Source organism: Tursiops truncatus, chromosome 2 (assembly GCF_011762595.2).
Source record: "Tursiops truncatus isolate mTurTru1 chromosome 2, mTurTru1.mat.Y, whole genome shotgun sequence".
NCBI classification, from domain to species: Eukaryota; Metazoa; Chordata; class Mammalia; order Artiodactyla; family Delphinidae; genus Tursiops; species Tursiops truncatus.
In genome coordinates this window covers 166,457,869-166,481,960 of record NC_047035.1, presented here as the reverse complement: position 1 = coordinate 166,481,960, position 24,092 = coordinate 166,457,869, and the positions used below count along the sequence as shown (strand labels likewise).

The window sequence follows — 24,092 nt, the reverse complement described above, 5'->3', positions numbered from 1 at the left end:
AGCTCTAGCTTGACGGGGTTCCCTATACGATTTGACACTAACCTAAGCAAACCACTCTAGGTGTGGTTTAACCAAAGGACAGCGGGGAACTGCCACCTGCCTCGTCCTGAAGCTCCACCTCTTCTATCCCATTACTATTTTTTGAATGGTATTTCTCTATTGACCCTGCAGAGTACAACCTAATGTCCTACGCCTTTTTCACAAGTACAACAATTTAGCCACTCATGGAACATGCCTGTCTCGTCTTGTCAAAATACAACCATCCTATATTTGGACAGAAAAGCAGGTCCTTACAATTATCCTAATTAACAATCTCCCCTTTTTGTGGATGCGGCTCACTGTTCCAGCCTGTAAGATCATGCTGGTTTTGTCACTACACACATTTACTCTATACAACCCCACCTATGGACCGGGCCACGAGTCAGGAAACATACCTCTTCTCTAACCAGGAGAGCAGAGCACTGCAAAGGGACGCCCATCATCTTATGTGGATTCCATGTCACAGAGTTGGCCCTAAAGGAAAGAAATCACGTTAAGAGGGTGGCACCCATGACGGGCACAGAGGACCCTGTGATGGGCAACAGAGCTCGAGGTTCTTGGCACTGTTGCTCAGACTCCAGCATGACATTAATTTACAAAACGAGAAGTGGACTCTTCAATCTACAACTTTTTCTTTGTCTGCAGAGACAGTAGGTGAGGGCTAGTATCTCCATTCAGCCTCCATGCTGGTCTGAGGACCTCTCTGAGTGACTGGGATCATCCAGTCCAGGGTCCCTCCTGCGGTCACCACGGAGCAGGGCACCAGGCAGGGGCCCTCATGTGCCTCCAGTGTCCCTGCTTCTGACACAACAGCCCTGCCCTGGAGCTCAGAGCAATGGCTCATGACACAGCTGAACTTTGTTCTTTTCCCAACCTAGTTCCTCCTTCTTCCCATTCAGTCAATTACCAAATGTCTCAAATGTGTCCTTTCGTAACAGCTTCTAGCTCATCCCCTGCTTCCATCTCTTGTCTCATCCAGAGCTATCCTTCTGGACCGCGGGGGAGATGAGCTACGGCTCCTACAGCAGCTTTCAATCTGTTTTGTCCCAACATACTTGATAAATAGAATGCTCTCCCATCAGTAACAGCGATTTTCAGCTCAGGGGTTTATGCTATTTGAAAAGCCTAACCATAGTCCTGGTACAGAGTCCTTTAATAATAAGTATTATTATTATTATTTTAATCTGGATATATTGTCTTAACTGATGCTTGGTTTCCATTTCATCCTCCACCCGGTACCATGGTTATTTTCTAGCTCTGTTTACGGCGCTCTCCTCTTTCCTCTTGCCTCCGGCCTAAATTCCAAACTGCGGGGTATGGCTCACGTGTCCACACAGGTGACCCCAGGCCACGGGGCCAGTCTTGAGTCCTGTCAGTTTGCCGTACCACTTTCCATCACACCAGAGTACGTTTTGTTCTCAGAAAATTCTATGCTCATGCTCCTGGGTCTCCTAGGGCTATTTCCTCTTCCTAGAATGTCATCTCCCGTTGCTTCACTTGGTTAAATCCCACTTATCCTTTAAGGTCGATCAAGTACGGTCTCTGCAGCCTTCTTCAACTCCCCGCTGTGCTCTTCCAACCCCTTCCTCCCCCAGCTCCCGGGAAAGCAGCTGCTCTCTTCACAGGAGTCTCTGCGCATGTCTTCTGAGAGACGGAGAATCCTTGAGGAAGAGCCTCGGGAACGCCACCTTGGCATAAACAGACTCACGGGAGGAAGGAAAGTAGTAGGACCATCCGTGGCAGCTGTCTCCAGGGCGCTGCACGTTGCTGGCCCTCTCCTGGCTGAGCAACAGACCGGGGCTCACCCTGTTCCCGGCACTCAAAGTGTGAGAACCTTGGGAAGAAATGAGATGCTGGGAAAGATCCCATCCATCCAGTTGATGAATGGCGGTCATCGCTGGCCAGTCAGAGAACACTTACGGGCCTGGGGATCTTATCTGAATAGATGAATAGTCCAGCTCATTGGCTGGTCTTTCTTTAGCTTTGACACTGGCTGTCAGATGTGTTGGAATCAGGGAAAGAAGCGAAGGCAGTTCATGGCCAGATGGCTACACCCCTGCATCGTGGATGCCACCGCATTGATGAATGGCGGTCATCGCTGGCCAGTCAGAGAACACTTACTGGCCTGGGGATCTTATCTGAATGGATGAATAGTCCAGCTCATTGTCTGGTCTTTCTTTAGCTTTGACACTGGCTGTCAGATGGGTTGGAATCAGGGAAAGAAGCGAAGGCAGTGCATGGCCAGATGGCTACACCCCTGCATGGTGGACTAAAAGACTTCAGGAGTAATAATTAAAAAAAAAAAAGAAACCCTGATATTGAAAAGCTCCTTCTAGGAAAACTTCTCCTTGCTCTTTAGAATGACCCCGGAGTCAAGAAACCTGGGCTCTGAGCTGTAGGAAAATAGTGGTTAAGGGAGGGGAGCTCGAGTTTGTATTCAGCTTCTATCACTTCCTAGCTGTGCGACCTTAAGCAGGTTGCTTAACCTCTCTGTGCCTTGATTTCCTTGTGTCTAAAAGGAGAATAATGGTACATTGTTTGGGTTAAGGGCTTATAACTGTGTCCAACGCACAGTAAACATCAAATAAGGTTGGCTCTTGCTACTGATTTCAACTCTATCATTCACGAGCTTTGTGACACTGGGCACACATACACTGTCATTCTGTACATTCTATCATATTCTATAGCTAGATGCCTGATCCTGATGAAACGCAGCTTTCTCAGTAATGGCACCTGGTGGAGAAGAAGATAGCTGTTCTCCACGGCTCTGACCGAGGGTGTTTATTTCTCTGCAGCGGCCCATTTGTCTTTCTAGACTAGAAGCTGACAAGACTCACACCGACCGGTCACTGAATTCTCTCAGAGGGGCTGCCTCATGAAGGCGCAAAAAGACGCACAGAGTGATTCAAAGACAGGGCATTCGTTCACTGGAGAAATGTTAGCCACCTGGGAAAAACAGCCTCGGCTTCATTTCAAAATGCTTTGCCGTGGGATTCAGTCCTCTGTGATTTTCCGTAAGCTGGAGAGAGCTGAGCCCCTAGAGCCGTTTTGAGACATATCCCAGGGCCGTCGTTGGCACCTCAAACTCAGAAGATCCCAAGTGAACTCGTTAACTTGCTCCCTTCTCATCCTTCAGATCTTCTCTCTCTCCTCTATCCTGGACCTCGATGCCTTGCACCCGTTTCCTCCCAAGCGTCCAGCTCCCAAACCTTAGTGTTTTGGTTTCATTCTCTTTTTTTCCCTTTACTGATATCACCCCTTGCAGTTTTTTTTTTTTAATTCTGTATAAAGCACTTTATTCTGTAGTACTTTGGTGCTAGATTGTGTGTGTGTGTGTATGAGAATCATTTGGAAAATTTTCAGTATTCACACACTAACTACACGTACTATGTATTTACTATTGACAGGCGCTGCTCTAATTGATTCAGATGGACTAATTTATCTAATCCATACAACAGTAACCCTGTGAGGTACATACTGTTATTGTACCAGTTTTAAAGATGGAGAGACACCTTGCCCAAGGGTACACAACCAGCAAGTGGGATTCAAGCCATTGCCTGTCTACACAGGGTCCTTGCTCTAACCATGACCTAATGCCACAGGTATTCACTCAAAACCCCGGAGAGTCTGCAATGTTTCCTTGGGATGTGACTGGTATATGCATATTGAAAAAGTTCCCCAGGCAGTTTGATATATGCAACAAGCTAAAGCCAGCTCAATCAAAGACGTATCCAAAAAAATGTCCCTCACGCTTTTCAACATGATATACAAAACTGTAAAATCTGTCAAAGAGGAAACTCTCTGGAATTTCCTAAAATATTAGAAAGTACAGCAAGGCATTAAAAAAAAAAAAGCATTAGATGCAAATCGTGCTTCAGCATTTGTAACACCTGCTGTTCTTAGTGTAACTGGAGTGCGACTTTTCTATACACACACACAAGATACTCCGGAAGCAAGTGAAGGAAGCAGAAGCAGCGGTCCTTCAAATTACACTGGAGAGCCGGTCTCTGATAACGCATCCTGCCCCTGATAACGCAGCTCTCCAGGGTTCACGTCCTCCTTTCCCTCGCTGCTGCTGCGGCTGCTCCGGTTCCCACCCTCAGCATCTCTCCCCTCCGCTGCCTCCTGCACCTGGACCTCTGTGATGCCCAGCAGGGTCTAGCCAGTCCTGGCCTCCTTCTCCTCTTTTTTTTTTTTTTCTCCTTCTCCTCTTGAATCCAAAGCGCAGGTAATGCCACTCCTCTCCTCGGATCTGCACTATGGCTGCTACGGCAGGGCCTTTCCAGGTTTTCTCCCCAACCTGAGAAACAGAACGCTCTCCATGCGTAATAATGGCTCACACAGCAGTGACGCTCAGCTCGGGGATTTACGGTGATCTGGACTTGGCTCTGCAGCCAGGCCCCGCGCTGAGACTCACCGGGCAGGACTTCTTTTGGGCCCTCTGCTAGCTCCCTGGTCACTGCCACGAATCCATCTCAGTCTCCAACCAGACCTGTCTGAACTATCACCAAGGATCCGCTCAAACCTCCGTGCCCCTGCTCTTTCACCTTCACGCCCTTGTTCCACTTCTGCCTGAGGAGGCTCCACTGCCCACCCCCGGGGGAAGGCCTCCTCTCCTCTAATAACCCTGGTTAGGAGGAATGATCGGTCTCTTGAGCTTTAATTCCTCTGCCTGGAATTGTAATCCATGGTTGACTGCAGTCTCCCTACTAGATTCTAAACCCTTTGAAGACAGGCTTCGTGTCGTACTTGACTTTGTGCCCGCGCTGTGCCTTGCGATGTGGCTTGCCTAGGACAGAGGTCCGGGAACTGAGTTTCAGGGGTGGGAGTGAGGGTAATAACTGGTAATTCGGCAGAATCTGTGCTGGAACCTTCAGCTTGGCCAGAAAGTCTTGAGAGTGGACCACAACAACGGGTTCTTCCAGATACACAGCAGCCCGCTGCCAGGAGGGATTAAAGCAGGGGCCCTGACGGTACCCGGAAACATGCTCTGGAGTGCCAGGGCTCCGGGCACTCTCTCAGCCACAGCATCCCTAAATGGCTTGACACTGTTTTCAGGGAAGAAAGGTGCTTTCTGAGAACTGGGTTGGCTCTCGAAGGGGATGCCAGGCAGGGCTCCAGGAGCTTGTGCCATTTTGTTATGAGGACAGCACTCTGGGATCCCTGTGACCACTGGTCCACCTCTGGATTTGGCGACAGGAATCGATCACAGATTTCCTCCACTTCAGAGAGAGTCCTAGTGCTTGGAGAAACGTAACATCTCAAGTGAGGCAAATTTCTTTCCTAAACGTGTGTCCACGCACATTATGGCTGGGGGTGTCCCGTGGCCTTACAATCTTATCCACCAAAGAAAGTGTGCCTGTCGCTGACGAGTCACTGAGATGGATTCTCTCAGATCAACGGATGGCTGAGGGGGTTCGGCTCAAACCCCCCGACCAAGGATCGAACTCGTGCCCCCTGCAGTGGAAGCTCGGAGTCCTAATCACTGGACCACCAGGGAAGGGCTGACGGTCCCTCGTTTTTAAAAAAGACTACCTGTTTGGCTATTCCACTTAGTAGATTTACTTACAACACAGTTTCAAGAATTGCGGCAATTAGAGAGGACGCTATGTCCCATGACGAATGTTCTAAGCTTTGCTCTCAAAAGTCTTCAGTCTTTAGTCCAAAAGCACATGGGTGTTTATCTTTCCAAGGCCCCAGGTAGGTGAGTTAGCGAGCTTTCAGGTAATCACTGGTCGAGGGGGCTCCACGGCTGGCCATTGGCACTTGGAGTCACAGCTGTTGTGAAAGGTACAGTAACAGCCTCTCACTTTTTGGGCTGCTCCATTGAAAGGGACTCAAAGACGAGAAGGTTCTGTGTCCAGGCCACTTCTCTCGATAGCACGTCAATTGAATTCTTGTTCTGATCCTCTGAACGGGCACCTTCTGAATGGCTCTCTCTTCTTCACTCTCTCTCACTGTTTAGCTCACTGCCTCGTCCTTAAGCTTCTGGTTTCAGGCGGATCTTCATGAAAAAAAGGAATTCAGCCCAATGGACCAGAAGCAGAGACCTAAAGCTGGCTCCCTCTGGAAGGGGCCGTGCCTGTCCTCACCCACTCACACCTGAACTGACACCTGCAGTCAGAGGGCAGGCAGCAGACTCAGAGACACAACCCTGCCGACCCGGGCCTGGGCTGGCCTGTCCGGCCTTCTTTCCGCTACTGCGGCAGAGTGCCGCAGACTTTGCCTCTGCCCCCCTTCCGCAGCCACGGCTTCTCTACATGTGGGTGGGCCTGGATGTCACACAGCACACCCTGCCATTCATTCTGGCCCGGCTGCCCTGCCTGCCCAGTGCTCCCAGATGCTTCTGAGCTCCACCAGCCTCTCTTCTCGCCTTGGGACAGGAATTGTGCCAAGATGTCCAGAGGCAGAGCCAGTGGGAAACTCTTCCTGGGCAGCATCTGGCTACTGGGCAGGGCACAGTGGGCAATGGGCAGCCCTGGTTGAATCCAGGCTTTCTCAGTTGCCCGGAGTATCAGAGCTCACCACTGTCCTTGACCTGCCATGTTGTGCGCAGAGGACCAGGAACTCTGAGCTCCCTCTGCACGTGGGTCAGAACTAAAGGCCAAGGCTGATTTTGCATTCTGTATCTCTTTTCCTTTTTCCTTTGGCCCTGAGTAGGCTTTACGCTAATCAAAAATTATTTCCTTTGTATTTTGCGGCTTTTCTCAATGGTCTACTGCTTAGTCTCTGAATAAAAGGTGCTTTGCAGCATCAAACAGAGCTACACCAGAAAAATTATTATGGGGATGAAACTATCACATGATGTTATCACAAGCAGGTTTCACTTTAAGTAAAGGGGCCATGTTAAACCCCAAACTCCTCTTTCAACGCTGATAAATTACAATGTGCTTATTTGCTTCACAAAATTATTTACTGGTTTCTTTAAAGCAGCGGATATTATCCTCTCATGAAACATGAAAGCTATATATCTCCCTAGAAAACAGTGGACGGCCTGAAGTTTTAAACAGTTTTGGTAGTTGGTTCAGAGACCCCAGGAAGGTCGTTCCTGAGTCCTCTGGCCAACCATGGAGGCCAGTTAGAAACATTCCACTTGGGTCACTTGGTATGGGATTTAATTTCTTCGTTGTCTACACACAATATTCATGCACACATGAGCACATAAGGCACACAGGCACTGCACGAATGGGCTCATCTGTACACCCACAGTTCTTGGAAATTGGGTGTAATTTGCTTTTCACATTCAGCTTTCACACTTTAGGTTTTTAACAAGAAAAATGTGTGTACCTCTCCACGCCGCTCAGTTTCCACTTGTGTTTCCGGGACATCAGTAATCCCCCACCCCAAGCTGCCTGGAAAAGGGAGAGCATACAAAAAAAAAGGCAGTGTTTTTAATTGCCTGGATTTCTAGAGTTTGGTGTCTTCCGGAACAGCAAGCATTGCATAGGGTGAAAGGTACAGCCTCAACCCCAGGTAACTTGGAGACTGGCCACTAGACTTCCAAAGGTTAAATTGGGGGGCTATTCTAAGGTCTCAGGCTCCACCTCAGATTTCTATGGATGTAAGGGGCCAAACATTTCCTCAGTCTGCATGAGAAGGAGAGAGATCCTCCCCCAACCCATCACCACCACTCAGTCTTAGTGAAGCTCATAATCTCAGAACTAGAAGCCCTAGTATCTCCACAGTTTAGAGTAGATAAGATGGGCTGGGACCCTTTAAACTGCTTTCAAGTTGCAAGGAAAACTCTTTTTGACAAGTCTGCATGATTCCAGGGGGAGGAGACACCTTCCAAGCCTATTTTACTGATGTGTAATTTTGGATAAGATAAACCAAAAGCCAAAACAAAACTAACAGCCAAAAAAAAAAAAAAAAAAAAAAGCAAGCAGGCAAGATTTGTATCAGCCAATTAGTTGAGCAATAAAGAACTTTGTTCTCAAGTTTGAAGATTTGAATTGGTGTAATGATCTCCTTCAAAGATAAGATGTAAAGATGGAGATTCATCGGAAAATGTTAACATTCTTTGGGTGTAAAAATAATCCTGGGATAATTTTAAAGAAAAAAACTGGGTATAATTGCATTCTTTTCTCTGTTGTAATTTCAGTCCTTTTACACTTTGAAAAATTATCCAATTTTCCAAATGTGTAATATTTTAAGATTTTTTTCCAGTTTAATTATAGAATTATAAACAGTAAGGATAATGAGTGGTAAATTTGATATGTTTCAAAGAAAGCTAATACAACTGGTTCTTCTATTTTAAGTAGAAACTCTGGAGGAGAGCCCACTGCATCTGCTGGCTCGGGACACACATTGCTGCTTTCAAGGCTGTCAGGATAATCCTCTCCCCGAATCAGCTAGTGAGGTTTCATAGGCTGTCCAGTTCCAAGACCCAGGTCACTGATGGTACTGGGGTCTGTCAACCGTTTCTCAGTGTCTTCATGTGTGAAATAAAGGGGTCTCTGGTAGGCTAAAGAACAACTCACACTGTGAATCAGGGAAGGAAAAGAAGACTGGAAACTGCGACGCAGGATAACTCTGGGGTAATGGAAATGTACCTAACTTAGCCTCTGGAGGTTTTCTGCTCATTAAGAAAGAGGGATTAATTTGGTCTGAATGCTTACTATAAAGCCAAAATGATCTACTCAAAACGGTCTACTCTATAACATAAGCCTCTTGCACCAGAATGTAAATCAACTTAGGCTTCCTGCTTCGAGAAAGTCTCCCAATGGAAAACACATCAGCTGAACCAAGCATCGTGCTTAGAGATGATCTGGCACTGATTCCTTATCTCACGGTGGGTCCTAAACAGTTTGCAGAGAGCAGCCGATCTTGGAGCCACACTTGGAGTCAGACCAGTCTAAACTTTAATCCCTTTAATCTGTCCTTCTAAAAGCTGACATTTTGTTTCATTTGGAAATGTCTTGATGGGTGCATCTCCATTATTTTTTGGTGTGACTAACCCTGCAGTCAAAACATCTCATATATAGTTTATCTTACTAGCTGACCAAGATAACAAATTGGAAATTTGGATTCATATTTCCTAGCAAGTTGTCAAGTCCGCTCTCCTCTTTGATTATACTAGTCTCTGACTTGAGCTGAATTTTTTCATCCATTGGATTTCCTACATAAATGCAACTCCTATTTACTCTTTGGACCATTCTCATAGGGAAGTAAGCGTTGCATGTGTGTGACTGTGTGTGTGTGTACACAGGCCATATTCCTCCTTGGACATTATGGTCCAATGAATCGAGAACTAAGTACGCAGCTCAGGTCCTGGCCATAGAAATAAGAATATTATCCTGCTGGGAAAGTCAAGGCATCATCAGCCTCAGACTGCTTCCAGCGAATGTTATGTCCTGTGCGAGTTGTGTACTACTTTGCCTCTGCGATTTTTAAAAGCTTAACTATCACCATCCTGAAAATAAACTCCTAAAGTAAAAAAATAGAGAGAATACATTTCATTCCATGAGCTCCAGGTGAAAAAACGTGCAAGGACATTTTAGTGGCAGTCCCTATGGGATACTTACATCCACGTGCATCCAGACCTTATACTTTTTGCAAATGTCAGCAACAGCTAACAGGGGGTCGAATGCTCCATACACGGTGGTCCCAGCCGTGGCACTCACAAGGAAAGGGACAAATCCCTGTGCAAATGAGAGAGCCCCAAATATTGTAAAATGGGCGGGGGTCAAAGGATCCTTTTAAAAAGCTGATTAAAAAAAGACAGTGGACATTCTCCTCCTATCATACACGTCTGCATTTTTGGAACCATCAGGAGGGTTAACAACACCTTGGAGCCTGGTAGGAATGATGTTCGTTTTCCAGGGTCTAGGTCCTCCAGGCCATTCTGTTGGCCCTGCCAGTTGCCTTATGAGAATAGACTTCTGGTTCTCAGAAGAGGCTACACTGGACTCAGAGGTGAGTAAGCTTCGTGGTGTCCACAAACCACTGATATATTCCAGGGAGACTTTCTGCCCTTCCCTACCCCACGCCCGATTGCTTTTCTAATCTTCCTTTTTCATAACAGGGCCTCTGAACGTACTAAATCTTCCAGAGTGAGCAGTCAAGAGGACAAAGGGAAGAACTCTGACCAGCCCATTATTCCTACTTACAGTCTTAAGGAGAGGATTCACTTGGGGCTAAACAGTAAGCCATGACTTTTGTCTGTCTAAGTTGGCTCAGTCTGTCTGGCTGTGGCTAAATGAAAATTGATAGAAATAACAGGCCACTGCTGAAAGGTGGCCCAAGAATGCCTCAAATTCATGATGGAACCTGACGTTACAGAGTCAGTCTTTAGGTGGCAGCAAAGGTTTATGTGACTAGAAGTGGTTCCAGTACCAGAACAAGGGGAAAGGATGCGGCTGCCACTTTGTAGGGTGGAAAAGGGCATATGAAAATTAATAATTATTCCTGAGATCCTAATAGTACAATTCGTGTGTTATATCGTTGAACTAGGAACTGTAGATTAGATCTACTAAAAGCTCTGGCCTGTGAACCATCCAGGGATGTAAATGACCTCCTAGAGCTTTGTAGGAATTTTTAGCAGGTCTTCAGAAATTGTCACTTCTAAAAAAAAGTACTGAATTGCTTCCTGAAAAATAAGGTGTTTGAAGGGCCAACACACCAGCATGTGTCTAGGCAGGAAATATTGGCTCTTTTCAAATAACCACACACAGTAACTCCCATACGCTACATTAGCTTCCTGGGATTTTCCGCTTGTGAATACAGTCCTTCCGATGTGTCTGTTTAGTGCCAATTCTCATCACGTGGGAAGAAAAATCCTTTGGAAACTGTTACAGTACCACTGTGTGTGGTATTTATTCAGTAACTTAGACCTTTTCAAAGCAGAGCCTATCACTCAGAGAAATAAGTAATGACAATGCAAAATTCCATATTCTCTTTTAAAAATAAAACAAAAATGTGTTCTCTACTGGATGGAAACAGAAATACATACCGTCAGCTTGTTATGGGCTGGATAAAGCTCCCTTCAAAAACTTACTTTTTGTTTGGCTTCAAGGATCCTTCTCTCAAGATCAGATGGGATCATTTTCCCCCTGAAAGGAAAATAAGTATATCAAGTTTGCTTTGAATAATTTCCTTTGTCGTCTCTACAAGGAGCCACAGGAGGGTAGAAGTCCAACCTTAAATCATTGATAATAATGATCAGTTAGAACAACTCCTCGGTTGTTTCCAGAAAGAAAGGCATTTCCTCCCTGAATGATGCTGGACTGTAATTTCTGACACGTTTAGGAGATGCCCGACCCCACTGTCCACATGTCTCTCCACTCTGCACACAGCCTGCTTTTTAGGTCATTTCTTAATTTGATTAAAACAAACCTGCTTTGGAGCAAGACTTTTGGCAATGAGAGCAGAGTTCAGAAGAAGATTTGCATTCCAAATCTTCCAGTGAATGGACCTGCAATTTCACACAGAGACGAAACGCCAAGAAGAGAAAATCCACTCTGAATCATTTGGATGAACATATTGTCAAAAGCTACCTAATTACATTCCAAGGGCTAAAAGCACAAAGCAGGCCAAGAACTCATGGACTCAAATGTCAAACAGGCAGACAGGCATTGGAGAAAGAAACATCCTTTCATCTCTGAAATGTTTCTTTCCTAAAATAGAAACACAGATAGCACTTTGCTTACTGAAACCTCACTATTATAATAATCAAAGGAGTTGATTTCTACAAGAAGTTAGATGTGGCTAGATGTGTGATCTTAGCCAAGTTACTGAATTTCCCTGTGCGTATTATTATGATCCCTGGAACGCAGTGATAATAATATTACTTATGGAGTTATGAGGATTAAATGAGTTAATAAATGCAAAAAAAATTTTTAAAGCGCTTGGCATATGGGAAGTATTCCATAAATGTTAGCTTTTATTGTTGAGATTGTCATTATGCATTATGACATTCCTACCCCAAGATTTTGGGGAAAAAAACCAGGCAGAGGACAGAGTAGCTGCATGTTACTGGAGGCTGTGAACTATTGTCTAAACTAAAATAGCTCTCTTGACATTGCTAAGCTGGCTAAACTTTTCACATCTGGGCCATTGATCTAGGTTTGTAGAAGACAATTTGGAAAAATAAATGATGGGGAGGCGTTTGTCACAATAAATGGTTGGGGAGGCTACTGGCATTTAGGGGACGGTAAGTGAGGTTTTGGAATGTGTCACTAGCTCTATAGTCATTTGTGGTGGTCCTTGTGACTTTAGGTAGATATAGATTTAGACACAGAGCAAGCATTTGGGCTACTCCTTTAGAGCTTCTAGTGTGGTCTCGCTTAAGCTTTACCTATTGAAATATGTTGTCTTATTATAAACTACTTCTCTAACCTTGCTCCTTTTAAAAAAAATTTACCTATTTATTTATTTTTTTTTTTTGGCTGCACTGGGTCTTCGTTGCTGTGCGGGCTTTCTCTAGTTGCGGCAAGCGGGGACTACTCTTTGTTGCGGTGCACGGGCTTCTCATTTTTGTGGCTTCTCTTGTTGCGGAGCATGTGCTCTAGGTGTGCAGGCTTCAGTAGCTGCGGCACGCGAGCTCAGTAGTTGTGGCTCGTGGGCTCTAGAGCGCAGGCTCAGTAGTTGTGGTGCACGGGCTTAGTTGCTCCGCAGCATGTGGGATCCTCCCGAGCGAGGGCTTGAACCCGTGTCCCCTGCATTGGCAGGCGGATTCTCAACCACTGCGCCACCAGGGAAGCCCCTAACCTTGCTCCTTTTTATAAAACTAATTTGGGCACAGTGAGTAGGTAAGTTATATTTTCTACAATTTTCATTTCAGGCTAACAAAGAAGGTATTACATAATAGTTGGTATATAACGTAGACATTGGGTCTGAAAGCATGGAGAACCACTGAGTTTTGTGAGGCTGTTTTCCAAAGAAAGGCTGTTAAAATGCAATTACCTGGCAATGGCAATGGACACATCACCAGTGATTAGTCAGTTGGGCTGCAGTGGAACAAAGGGCATTAAATTTGGTGCTGAGGGTATGAGTCTAATTCAGAGCAGCCCACCTTTGGGGAACTTCTGTGAGATGGGCCTCTGAAGGAGGGACAGAGGGAATGGAAGGGCAGGCTTTGTAGGGGGGGGAAGGGCTCTGGAGGCCCTTTCATGCCCTACGTGTCTCCCTATACTTCACAGCTTGGCTTGGGAGCGTCCCTCAAAGCTGTGATTTTTCAGCCTCTCCTAGATCTGGCTGTGCTAAAACACCTTGCTCCACCGTGACAGAAACAAAAAGTTCAAATTTCAGAGGACATTCAGGTCTTATATTTACCTTTTACATCAAGTTTTAAGTGCATTAAAATTGCCGTAGTATTTTTGTAGGCAAACATAGAAACTGAGAGAGAGAATTCTCAGAAATTGTTTGCAAGTCCCAAATGTTACCTAGTCTACCACAACTAACCTTCTCTGCCTTGGAGAGTTTTGGGGAGACTGGCCTGACAATTGCTGTTTGCTCACTAATCACATCTGGACATTCTGTGAAGCCCAGGCAGTGAGACCTCATGGAGAAGTAACAGATTAGGGGACATCAGAATTGCGAGGGGCTCTAGACCTCGTTCTAGTCTAATTGTCTCATTTTTCAAATGAGGAAACAGGACAAGACAGTCACCTGTGTGACGGCCCAGGACCAGGTAAAGGCTGGCTTTACCTAGAAAGAAAATGCCAAGCTTCCAGAACAAACTCAAAGGGCCAAACATATAGGAAACCTCTTTAGAAAGGTTATATTGTCTTTTAAGATAAATCCTTTGAGATAATATCTGGCTTTCATGGATCGGAGGTGTCATTCAAACCTGCCGGGAAAACAGTAATGAACATACAGTCCGTCCCATTTCCATATCAGGGCAGGGAGAAGGGACAGCCTTGTCAAATAATCAAGTCCAAGTGTTCGCTTCTCGCAGAGTGGAAAGCTCTGGGTGTGCTCTTAACAGGTAGGCTCCAGACTTTGCCAGGCATTTGGCCGTCCAAGCCCATATTTGTTCTGTCCACTTAGGAACCCAGAGCCTGGCACACTGTGGGTGGCAGATCGACATCTGTTGGAGGTATGTGAGTAGAAGGAAAAAGTTTCCCCCTAGGATTATATTAATATGTTCACTTTACCTTAGAGACTGACAAGACCGCTAGTATGGGGGCCCCTGGAGACAAAACTTTTCATCTCTCCAATTAGAATTGGATGAATTACTTTACAACAATGGTTTGTAAAATTTAGCATGCATAAAAGTCATCTGTGTATGTCTTTAAAATGTATATTCCTTGGCTGTGCTCTTAGGGATTTTGATTCAGGAGGTCAGGTATAGGGCCCGGGAATCAATTCATTCTACAAATTAATTTATTGAGGCCTCATTATGTGCCAAACACTGTTAGGGGTATGGGGCACCCCAGTAAACAGGCCAGCTTTTACTCTCCAGGGCTTACACGCTAACAAGGGAGACAAACAGAGATAAGCAAATAGACAAACACGCACAGCAATCTGCGTTTCTAACAAGGAGATGGTGACACAGGCAGACCTAAGTCCACATGTTGAGAAACATTGCTTTAGAAATGGAAGTTTTAGCCTGGTAGGTATTTCAATAATTGTGTAACAGGTTAGCCAAGCACTTTCCACAGGACCCAGGGTTTTGAGCCATCACGGCTGTAGGGCAGCGAGGTCCGGAAGTGGCATTGTGCATCCCCGCCTGCCCGCGTGCTGTGGAGGGAGAGAGAGCCGGGTGACAGCCAGCAGGCTTCTCTGAGGATTAGAAGCTGTCTGGCAGTCTTGGCTTTTCCAGACAAGCATGTCTTGGTGCAGGGCAGCTTTGGATAACAGCTGTTGCATCACATATGTCTGGTCTAGAGGTATTTCCATAGCAAAAATGCATATCTCTTACGCTTACCCACGCAGCCTTTAAGTGCCCAGTTAAGCTGTGACTGATGCTTTGCGATGCTCTCTCTGTTAGGTGTTAGTGTTTAAGAAAGAACTGCCATTGAAGTGAGGACTGTTGAGCCAGACCGCTGCTTCGGATGTGGCTGTTTCGCACTGAGATTCTTGATTTTGTGACAGTCTTTAAAAATTCATATGACGCTCTCACTGTCATGTATACGGAAGTCAAAACCTTACATTGTACACGTAAAACTTTTATAAATACGATAAACCAATGCTACCTCAAATTTAAAAAAAAAAGAAAATTAAAAAAGATTCATGTGATGCTATAGGGTCAGATAACTTCATGAAGTTGCCTGGGCAAAATCCCACACTGCCAGCCAGAGCTGCCAGCTGCAAGCGCCTTCTCTTTGTGCAAAGAAGCAAAAGGCACAGATTACCCCGTGTGCGGACTTTGGACCCAGATGCATCGCTATCTTCCCGTGGCTCCGATGGGAAGAACGATCTTACCAGAAGAAGCACGTTACTGGGGAATGTAGATCTCTGGGCAGGCATCCAAATGGTCACAAATCGGGTGCCTGAGCCTTTGGTGACCCTGCTCCTTGGCCCTGCTGAACTATAATAATTCTACCAACCTTTCCTAAGTGCTTAGAGCTTGGCTCTGTTCACAGAGATTTGTGTGCAAAGAAGAAAGGACGCGTGATCCTTCGCGTTAGAAATTGACTAATGTTACGACCACTGTTGATAGCAGCAGCCCCAGCAGTGATAGCGAATTACCAGTTTTAGAAGCGGTCTCTGTACTATGCCTTACTCCTGATCTCTGCCACTCATGCCAACCCCGCAAGAGAATTTTTACTGTCCTTACTCTGCAGATAAGGAAACTAAGGCTCATCGAAGCGGATGAATGTGGCTAAAAGCTTGGAATGTGGAGACAGTAACCAGGTTTCCGCTCCAGACCCTATGCTACTTGTGTGTATTTGAAGAATTCAGTTCCTCTGTTTATTCATTTATAAATTGATATTACTAGTACCTCCCTTACAAGGTTTACAGGAGGATTGAATGACACAGTAAATATCAAACACTGTAAAGCACTAAGTATAAAACTCTGCCTAGCATATAGTAACCAGTCAATGCATGTTAGTCTCAGTGTTATTACTAGTAGTACTAGCATTGTGTGACTTGCAGGATGCCACACAGTTAGTAGGGGCAGATTTCAACCTTAGAGCTGTATTCTGACATCAGAGTCCGGGGTTCTCAGTGCTGCACAATAAATGTCTTCCGAAGCGTTTATGGGGTTTATCAAAAAATGCCTGCTACCTTGACTTAACAAGAAACCTTTCAGGTTGAGTCCTAGAATTGTAATGATGTAGGTAGTATTTCCACTGTGGTCTCTTGGAAGCCCCCCCTGGACTGAGTAGTTCCTTCATCCCAGTTCGTATTGCTGTTAGTACTGATTAGTAAAATAAGAAAAACATAGACCCTCCCGCTAAAACTTATCACTCTATCATCCTTAGATGATATTGTTCTATGTAGCCCCCAAAGGCTACAGGAGTAACAGAAAACTGCTAGTTTTTTGTTTTTGTTTTTTAACTAGTCAGTGCTTAGCAAGACTATTTCTTTAACATTGATTGTCATGTAGATTAAGCAAGGGGAATTCATGGACTGAAGTGAATTTTCAAATTGCCTGGACTGTGTGGTGACTTGACAATTTGCGTGGATTGACTTGGAAAAAAAGTGTTGCAGGAATTATACGGTAAAACCTTCTCGGGGACCACCTTGGGGAAAAGAGCTCCATGTGTGTCCACACGGCTGCTACCCACGTGATAACTTATCCTAGGAAGGGCTCGTAAGATAAAATAATAAACAGCAGTCAAAACAGATCATTCAGGAAGTACTGGCATTACAAAACCAAGCCCTTCGCCAAAAAAATTTTACCCTAATTATAAACAGTGAACTTCCTTGGTCCCTTTAAAATAGAGTTTGATTCGGGAAAAGAACGTTATAATAATGAACTGTATTTTTCTCCTTTAAGATTTGTCTTCCAATATGCACAATGGGATCCCTTGGCATTATGGTCAGGATATGGGAACAGGATGTTTTTGGTGACTTTTGTGTCTAATTCTAGTAATTAAAAGAATTTGAAAAAGGATAGATACATGTATATGTATAACTGAATCACTCTGCTGTACACCTGAAACTAACACATCATGGTTAATCAACTATACAAAAAAAATTTTACCTTTTCCAAAAGCACTGACTTATACTTACTCCCTAGAGTGATGGGCAACTGAGGACCCCAACCATGATGTAGTAAAGAATTATTTTCATATGAAAATATGAAACCTTATCGCTGCCACTAGGAATTAACATTGGGGCTGAGAGGGAGGTAGATGACGAGGGAAACTGTGTGGGCAGGAAGGGATGCTGGTGGTCTCTCATCACCCCTCCTCCTCCCCAAACTGCCATTCCTCTTCCCTGGACATGTTGGTACAGAGAAGAAAAGGATCATGATAAGAAGTTCAAAGGACTTCCCTGGCGGTCCAGTGGTTAAGACTCTGCGCTTCCAGTGCAGGGGGCGCAGGTTCGATCCCTGGTCAGGGAACTAAGATCCCATGTACCTTGTGGTGTGGCCAAAAAAAAAAAATAGAAGTTCAATTTACCACGTAAGAAACCATGCTTGGCTATTCTAAATAACTTTCGAGTCAAAGAGGAAATCAAAACTGCACTTCCAGAACATTAAAAATTAATGACATGGGAATAGGGCATATAAAAATATGAGAAGCACCCTAAATCATTCTCAGAGGAAAATGTTTAGCCTGACATGCTTTTGAAATTAAAAATAACTAAACAGGGAATTAAAAATAACTAAACATATTTCATTCAGGAAGCTAGAAAAATAACAACAAACAATGTAGGCAGAAAGGATGAGACAAGTTTTTTCAGTGATTTAGAAACTTTATAAAGTAAACCAAATTAATAAATTCAAAAGCTCATACATTGAAAAGATGAATGAATATACAAATATCTGATTAGTCTAATAAAAAAGAGAGAAAATGTAACATTTGAAATGAGAAAGAAGGTTATAAAGATATTTTAATATTACAAAATAATTCTATGTAGAGCTTTATGAATTTTAAAGAAATGGGAACCTAGAAAAATAATTCTAAGGTACAACTGGGTGAAAAAAAATTGAAGAGATGAATATTAACATGTGCTAAGAATGGAGAAGATGAGGGGGACCTTCAAGATGGCAGAGGAGTAAGACGTGGAGATCCCCTTCCTCCCCACAGATAAATCAAAAATGCATCTACCTGTGGAGCAACTCCTACAGAACACCTACTGAATGCTGGCAGAAGACCTCAGACTTCCCAAAAGGCAAGAAACTCCCCATGTACCTGGGTAGGGCAAAAGAAAAAAGGAAAAACAGAGAAAAAAGAATAGGGACGGGACCTGCCCCTCAGGGAGGGAGCTGTGAAGGAGGAAAGGTTTCCACACACTAGGAAGCCCCTTCGCGGGCAGAGACTGCGGGTGGCGGAGGGGGTAAGCTTCGGAGCCACGGAGGAAAGCACAGCAACAGGGGTGCAGAGGGCAAAGTGGAGAGATTCCCGCACAGAGGATTGCTGCCGACCTGCACTCACCAGCCTGAGAGGCTTGTCTGCTCACCTGCTGGGGCGGGCGGGGCTGGGAGCTGGCTTTGGAGGTCAGACCCCAGGGAGAGGACTAGGGTTGGCGGCATGAACACACCCTGAAGGGGGCTAGTGCGCCACAGCTAGCCAGGGGGTAGTCCAGGAAAAAGTCTGGACCTGCCTAAGAGGCAAGAGACCATTGTTTCGGGGTGTGCGAGGAGAGGGGATTCAGAGCACCGCCTAAACGAGCTCCAGAGATGGGCGTGAGCCGCGGCTATCAGCGTGGACACCAGAGATGTGCATGAGACGCTAAGGCTGCTGGTGCAGCCACCAAGAAGCCTGTGTGCAAGCACAGGTCACTATCCACACCTCACCTCCCGGGAGCCTGTGCAGCCTGCCGCTGCCAGGTTACCCACTCTCACGACTATTATTCAACATAGTTTTGGAAGTTTTAGCCACAGCAATCAGAGAAGAAAAAGAAATAAAAGGAATCCAAATCGGAAAAGAAGAAGTAAAACCATCACTCGTTGCAGATGACATGATACTATACATAGAGAATCCTAAAGATGCCACCAGAAAACTACTAGAGCTAATCAATGAATTTGGTAGAGTAGCAGGATACAAGATTAATGCACAGAAATCTCTTGCATACCTATACACTAATGTTGAAAAATCTGAAAGAGAAATTAAGGAAACACTCCCATTTACCACTGCAACAAAAAGAACACTGCAACAAAAAGAATAAAGTACCTAGGAATAAACCTACCTAAGGAGACAAAAGATCTGTATGCAGAAAACTATAAGACACTGCTGAAAGAAATTAAAGATGATACAGAGGGAGAGATATACCATGTTCTTGGCTTGGAAGAATAAACATTGTGAAAATGACTCTACTACCCAAAGCAATCTACAGATTCATTGCAATCCCTATCAAACTACCAATGGCATTTTTCACAGAACTAGAACAAAAAATTTTACAATTTGTATGGTAACACAAAAGACCCCGAATAGCCAAAGCAATCTTGAGAAAGAAAAACAGAGCTGGAGGAATTAGGCTCCCTGACTTCAGACTATACTACAAAGCTACAGTAATCAAGACAATATGGTACTGGCACAAAAACAGAAATATAGATCAATGGAACAGGATAGAAAGCCCAGAGATAAACCCACGCACATATGGTCACTGTATCTTTGATAAAGGAGGCAGGAATATACATTGGAGAAAAGATGGCCTCTTCAATAAGTGGTGCTGGGAAAACTGGACAGCTACATGTAAAAAAATGAAATTAGAACATTCCCTAACACCATACGCAAAAATAAACTCGAAATGGATTAAAGACCTAAATGTAAGGCCAGACACTATAAAACTCTTAGAGCAAAATATAGGCAGAACACTCTATGACATAAATCACAACAAGATCCTTTTTGACCCACCTCCTAGAGAAATGGAAACAAAAATAAACAAATGGGACCTAATGAAACTTAAAAGCTTTTGCACAGCAAAGGAAACCATAAACAAGATGAAAAGACTACCCTCAGAATGGGAGAAAATATTTGCAAATGAAGCAACTGACAAAGGATTAATCTCCAAAATTTATAAGCAGCTCATGCAGCTCAATAACAAAAAAATAAATAACCCAATCCAAAAATGGGCAGAAGACCTAAACAGACATTTCTCCAAAGAAGATATACAGACTGCCAACAAACACATGAAAGGATGCTCAACATCACTAATCATTAGAGAAATGCAAATCAAAACTACAATGAGATATCTCCTCTCACCTCACATGGTCAGAATGGCCATCATCAAAAAATCTACAAACAGGGCTTCCCTGGTGGTGCAGTGGTGGAGAGTTCGCCTGCCGATGCAGGGGACACGGGTTCGTGCCCCGGTCTGGGAAGATCCCACATGCCGCGGAGAGGCTAGGCCTGTGAGCCATGGCTGCTGAGCCTGCGCGTCCAGAGCCTGTGCTCCGCAACGGGAGAGGCCACAACAGTGAGAGGCCCGCGTACCGCAAAAAAAAAAAAATCTACAAACAATAAATGCTGCAGAGGGTGTGCAGACAAGGGAACCCTCTTGCACTGTTGGTGGGAATGTAAATTGATACAGCCACTATGGAGAACAGTATGGAAGTTCCTTAAAAACTACAAATAGAACTACCATATGACCCAGCAATCCCACTACTGGGCATATACCCTGAGAAAACCATAATTCAAAAAGAGTAAAAGAAGAGAACATACTACAATGTTCATTGCAGCACTATTTACTTGCCAGGACATGAAAGCAACCTAAGCGTCCATCGACAGATGAATGGATAAAGAAGATGTGGCACATATATACAATGGAATATTACTCAGCCATAAAAAGAAACGAAATTGAGTTATGTGTAGTGAGGTGGATGGACCTAGAGTCTGTCATACAGAGTGAAGTAAGTCAGAATGAGAAAAACAAATACTGTATGCTAACACATACAGTTACATGTTACTATTAGTTACATCCTAACAGTTCGTTAGGATGGCTATTGTCAAAAAGACAAGAAAAAACAAATGTTGGTAAGTTTGTAGAGAAAAGGAAACCTCTGTACACTCTTGGGGGGAATGTAAATTAATACAGCCACAACGGAAACAGTATGGTTGGAGGTTCCTCGAAAATTAAAAGTAGAAATACAATGTGATCTATGAATCCCACTCCTTGGTAATTATCCAAAGGAAATGAAATCAATATTTCAAAGGGATATCTGTACTCCCATGTGAATTCCAGCGTTATTCACAATGGACAAGATTAGGAAACAACCTAAAGTGTCCTTCAACAGAGGAATCAGCCATAAGAAAGAAGGAAATTCTGACATTTGCTACAACACGATGAACCTTGAGGCATTCATTGTGCTGAGTGAAACAAGTTAATCACAAAAAGACAAAAAGGAGTGAGGTGCTGAAAGCAGTCAAATTCATAGACACAGAAAGTAGAATGGCGGTTGCCAGGGGCCGGGGGGAAGGAGGGCGGAAAGTTTTTAATGGGTATAGACTTTCAGTTTGGCAAGATGCAAAGAGTTTTGGAGACAGAAAGCGGCGATGGTAGCACAGCAATGTGAACGTAGTTCACAGCGCTGACCTGTACCCTTAAGAACGGTTAAGAGGGTACATTTTAGGTGTATTTTACCACAACTTGAAAAAAATGGAAAACACAAAAAGAGAAGGGACCATGCTTAATTGTTGAACACTTGGAGTTCTCTTCTGAGTCCAACCTCTGATTCTTCACTTCCCAGCTATGTGACCTTGGAGCTGTCACACCCTGCCAAGACCATGAGTCAAATGGAGAAAGGAGACCACGTCATACTGTTTAAGACCACTGTGTACATAGAAACTCTTCACAGGCTATGTCAGCGCCAGGGAAATGTGAGGGAACATACTTCTGTGTCTCTCATAAACGAATTAATTAGAGCAACTGTGTAAAGTGCTTAGGACTGTGCCTGGCGTATAATAAACACTCCATATGTGTCAGCTATTATTATTTTAGAATCCTTCCTGATATAGGACGTAATGAAGCACAGACACTGCTAGCATCTCTGAATTCTCTGCATCCAAACCCATAGGAGATATGACACTCAGGGGGCTCCCCACAGCCCTGAGCGATAATAATTGATTCAGGGTGAAGTCTATCTTATTACAGTGCACTCAATAGCTCCCTGAGGACCAGAAAGTTAATTAGCTTCCCTACTGCCTCCAGGCACTGGCCACAACTCAGCTAATTTAATAAAAGAGTATAATGACCCCAGATTATTTATACTTTCAATTGTTTACATCAATTGTGTGGCAAAGTGTGGTACTTCAGGAGAGCAGGGAAATGTAACTGTAATTGACAAAGCTAAGTGATAAGTTGAAAGAACTAAAAATGTATACAAAAGCATAAGTAGTTAATTTTTGTGGTACAAAAGTGTTAATCAAAATAGCTAACAGAACTCTTGTGTTACAAGGGAGCTAGGAAGGCTGGTGACTCTTCTAGCCGTGTGCCAACCAGGCATCACATATCTTGGTCAGACTTATTTTCTGTAAGGTTTAACAGCAATTTACTAGTAACTTAGGTAAGTGAAAGGGAACCCTAAAGGAGCAAGCGATGGAGAAATCAAAGAGAATGGAAGAGAATGCTAGAGAGAATTACTTTCTTAAAGTACCTGTAAGTCCATACTGATAATAAATAACAGAGACATACAGATAGACTGACAGACAGACAGAGACAGAGAAAGAGAGATGGAGAGAGAGAGAGAAAAAGGGAAAGGAAAGTTCTTCCTTACAGTAGAATGAAAGGACCTAGTAAACTTAGAAGGAATGATGGAGTTAGAAAATCACTGTTTTGCAACCATCATAATAATAATTCAGGCAAGAATCATCAATGGATGCTAAACTACTAAACGAATGTTTTAGGAGGAACACAATATTTATATAGTCTTAAAGCATCCCCTACAGGTATTTATTAACTGCAAAGTAGAGAATAGTCATTTTACAGTGGAGAGACCTGGCAGGCACCACCTTAACCAATAGGCGAGCGGACATTACTCCTGATCGGATATACTTGAGAAAGACAGGCATCGCGTCCCCGGAATTCCTGCCCAAAATGCATCGCCTGAATCTAACCATGAGGAAACGTCAGACAAAGCCAAATTAAGAAATATTCTGCAAAATAAATGGTTTACACTCTTCAAAATATCAATGTCATGAAAAACAAAGGAAGGCTGAGGACATGTTCCAGATTAAAGGGGAATAAACAGGCATGACAACTAAGTGTAATCTGCGATCCTGGACAGGGAAAAAAAATAGCTCCAAAGGATAGTATTGGGACAATTGATGACATTTGAATAGGGTGTATAGGTTAAATAATAGTCTTGTGTCAATGTCAAGTTTCCTGATTTTGATAACTGGACTGCGATTATGTAAGTGAATATCCTTGTTATCAAAAAATACGCATTGAAGTATTAAGGGGTAAAAAGGGCATGTCTGCAAGGAATTCTCAAATGGTTCTGAAAAAATTATATCTGTAATATACAAATAATGTATGCATGTAATATTCATTACATTCAACATGTAATATTGAATTGCATACATGGAGAGACAGTGATCAAGCAACTATGTCAGAATGTTAACAATTGGTGAATTTGGGTGAGGGTGTATGAGAGTTCCTGTTACTATCCTTGTAATTTTTCTTTGTTTGAAATTATTCACAAAAATACAAAGTTAAAAAAAAAAAGCTGGATGAATAAATGTCCAAGAACCCTTCCAACTCTGAGGGTTTCCCAACTGAAATCCATTAGCAGGTGGTCAGCGCAGCAATAGCCCGGAGCCCTGCCCCCTCCGCTCCCCGCCAGCCCTCCCTAAACCTCGCCCCTGCCTTTCCATCACCACTCCTGCTTCCCCCTCTGTCTCCTTCCCATTTTATAATGTAAGATGATTTCAGACGTCTTGTGAGCTCTTGAGAGGAAGATCCTACATAATTTTAGCCAAAAGAATAAGGAACTCACAAAGGAAATGAAAGCTTGGCTATTTTATCCCTTTTTTTCCATATAATTCACATTTCAT

The 24,092-nt window shown here is 43.9% G+C and overlaps 1 protein-coding gene across 1 annotated transcript in view; it reads right to left on the bottom strand.

Annotated features, from left to right (window-relative positions):
* The window catches only part of GAD2 (glutamate decarboxylase 2), a 66,870-nt gene that overhangs the window by 16,369 nt on the left and 26,409 nt on the right, over window positions 1-24,092 (bottom strand). The window contains exons 9-12 of the mRNA XM_004315833.4: window positions 11,036-11,090; window positions 9,564-9,680; window positions 7,327-7,391; window positions 435-513 (exon numbers count right to left, since the gene is read on the bottom strand). Coding sequence (XP_004315881.1) covers window positions 435-513; window positions 7,327-7,391; window positions 9,564-9,680; window positions 11,036-11,090 — 316 coding nt within the window. The remainder of the gene's footprint in view (window positions 1-434; window positions 514-7,326; window positions 7,392-9,563; window positions 9,681-11,035; window positions 11,091-24,092) is intronic.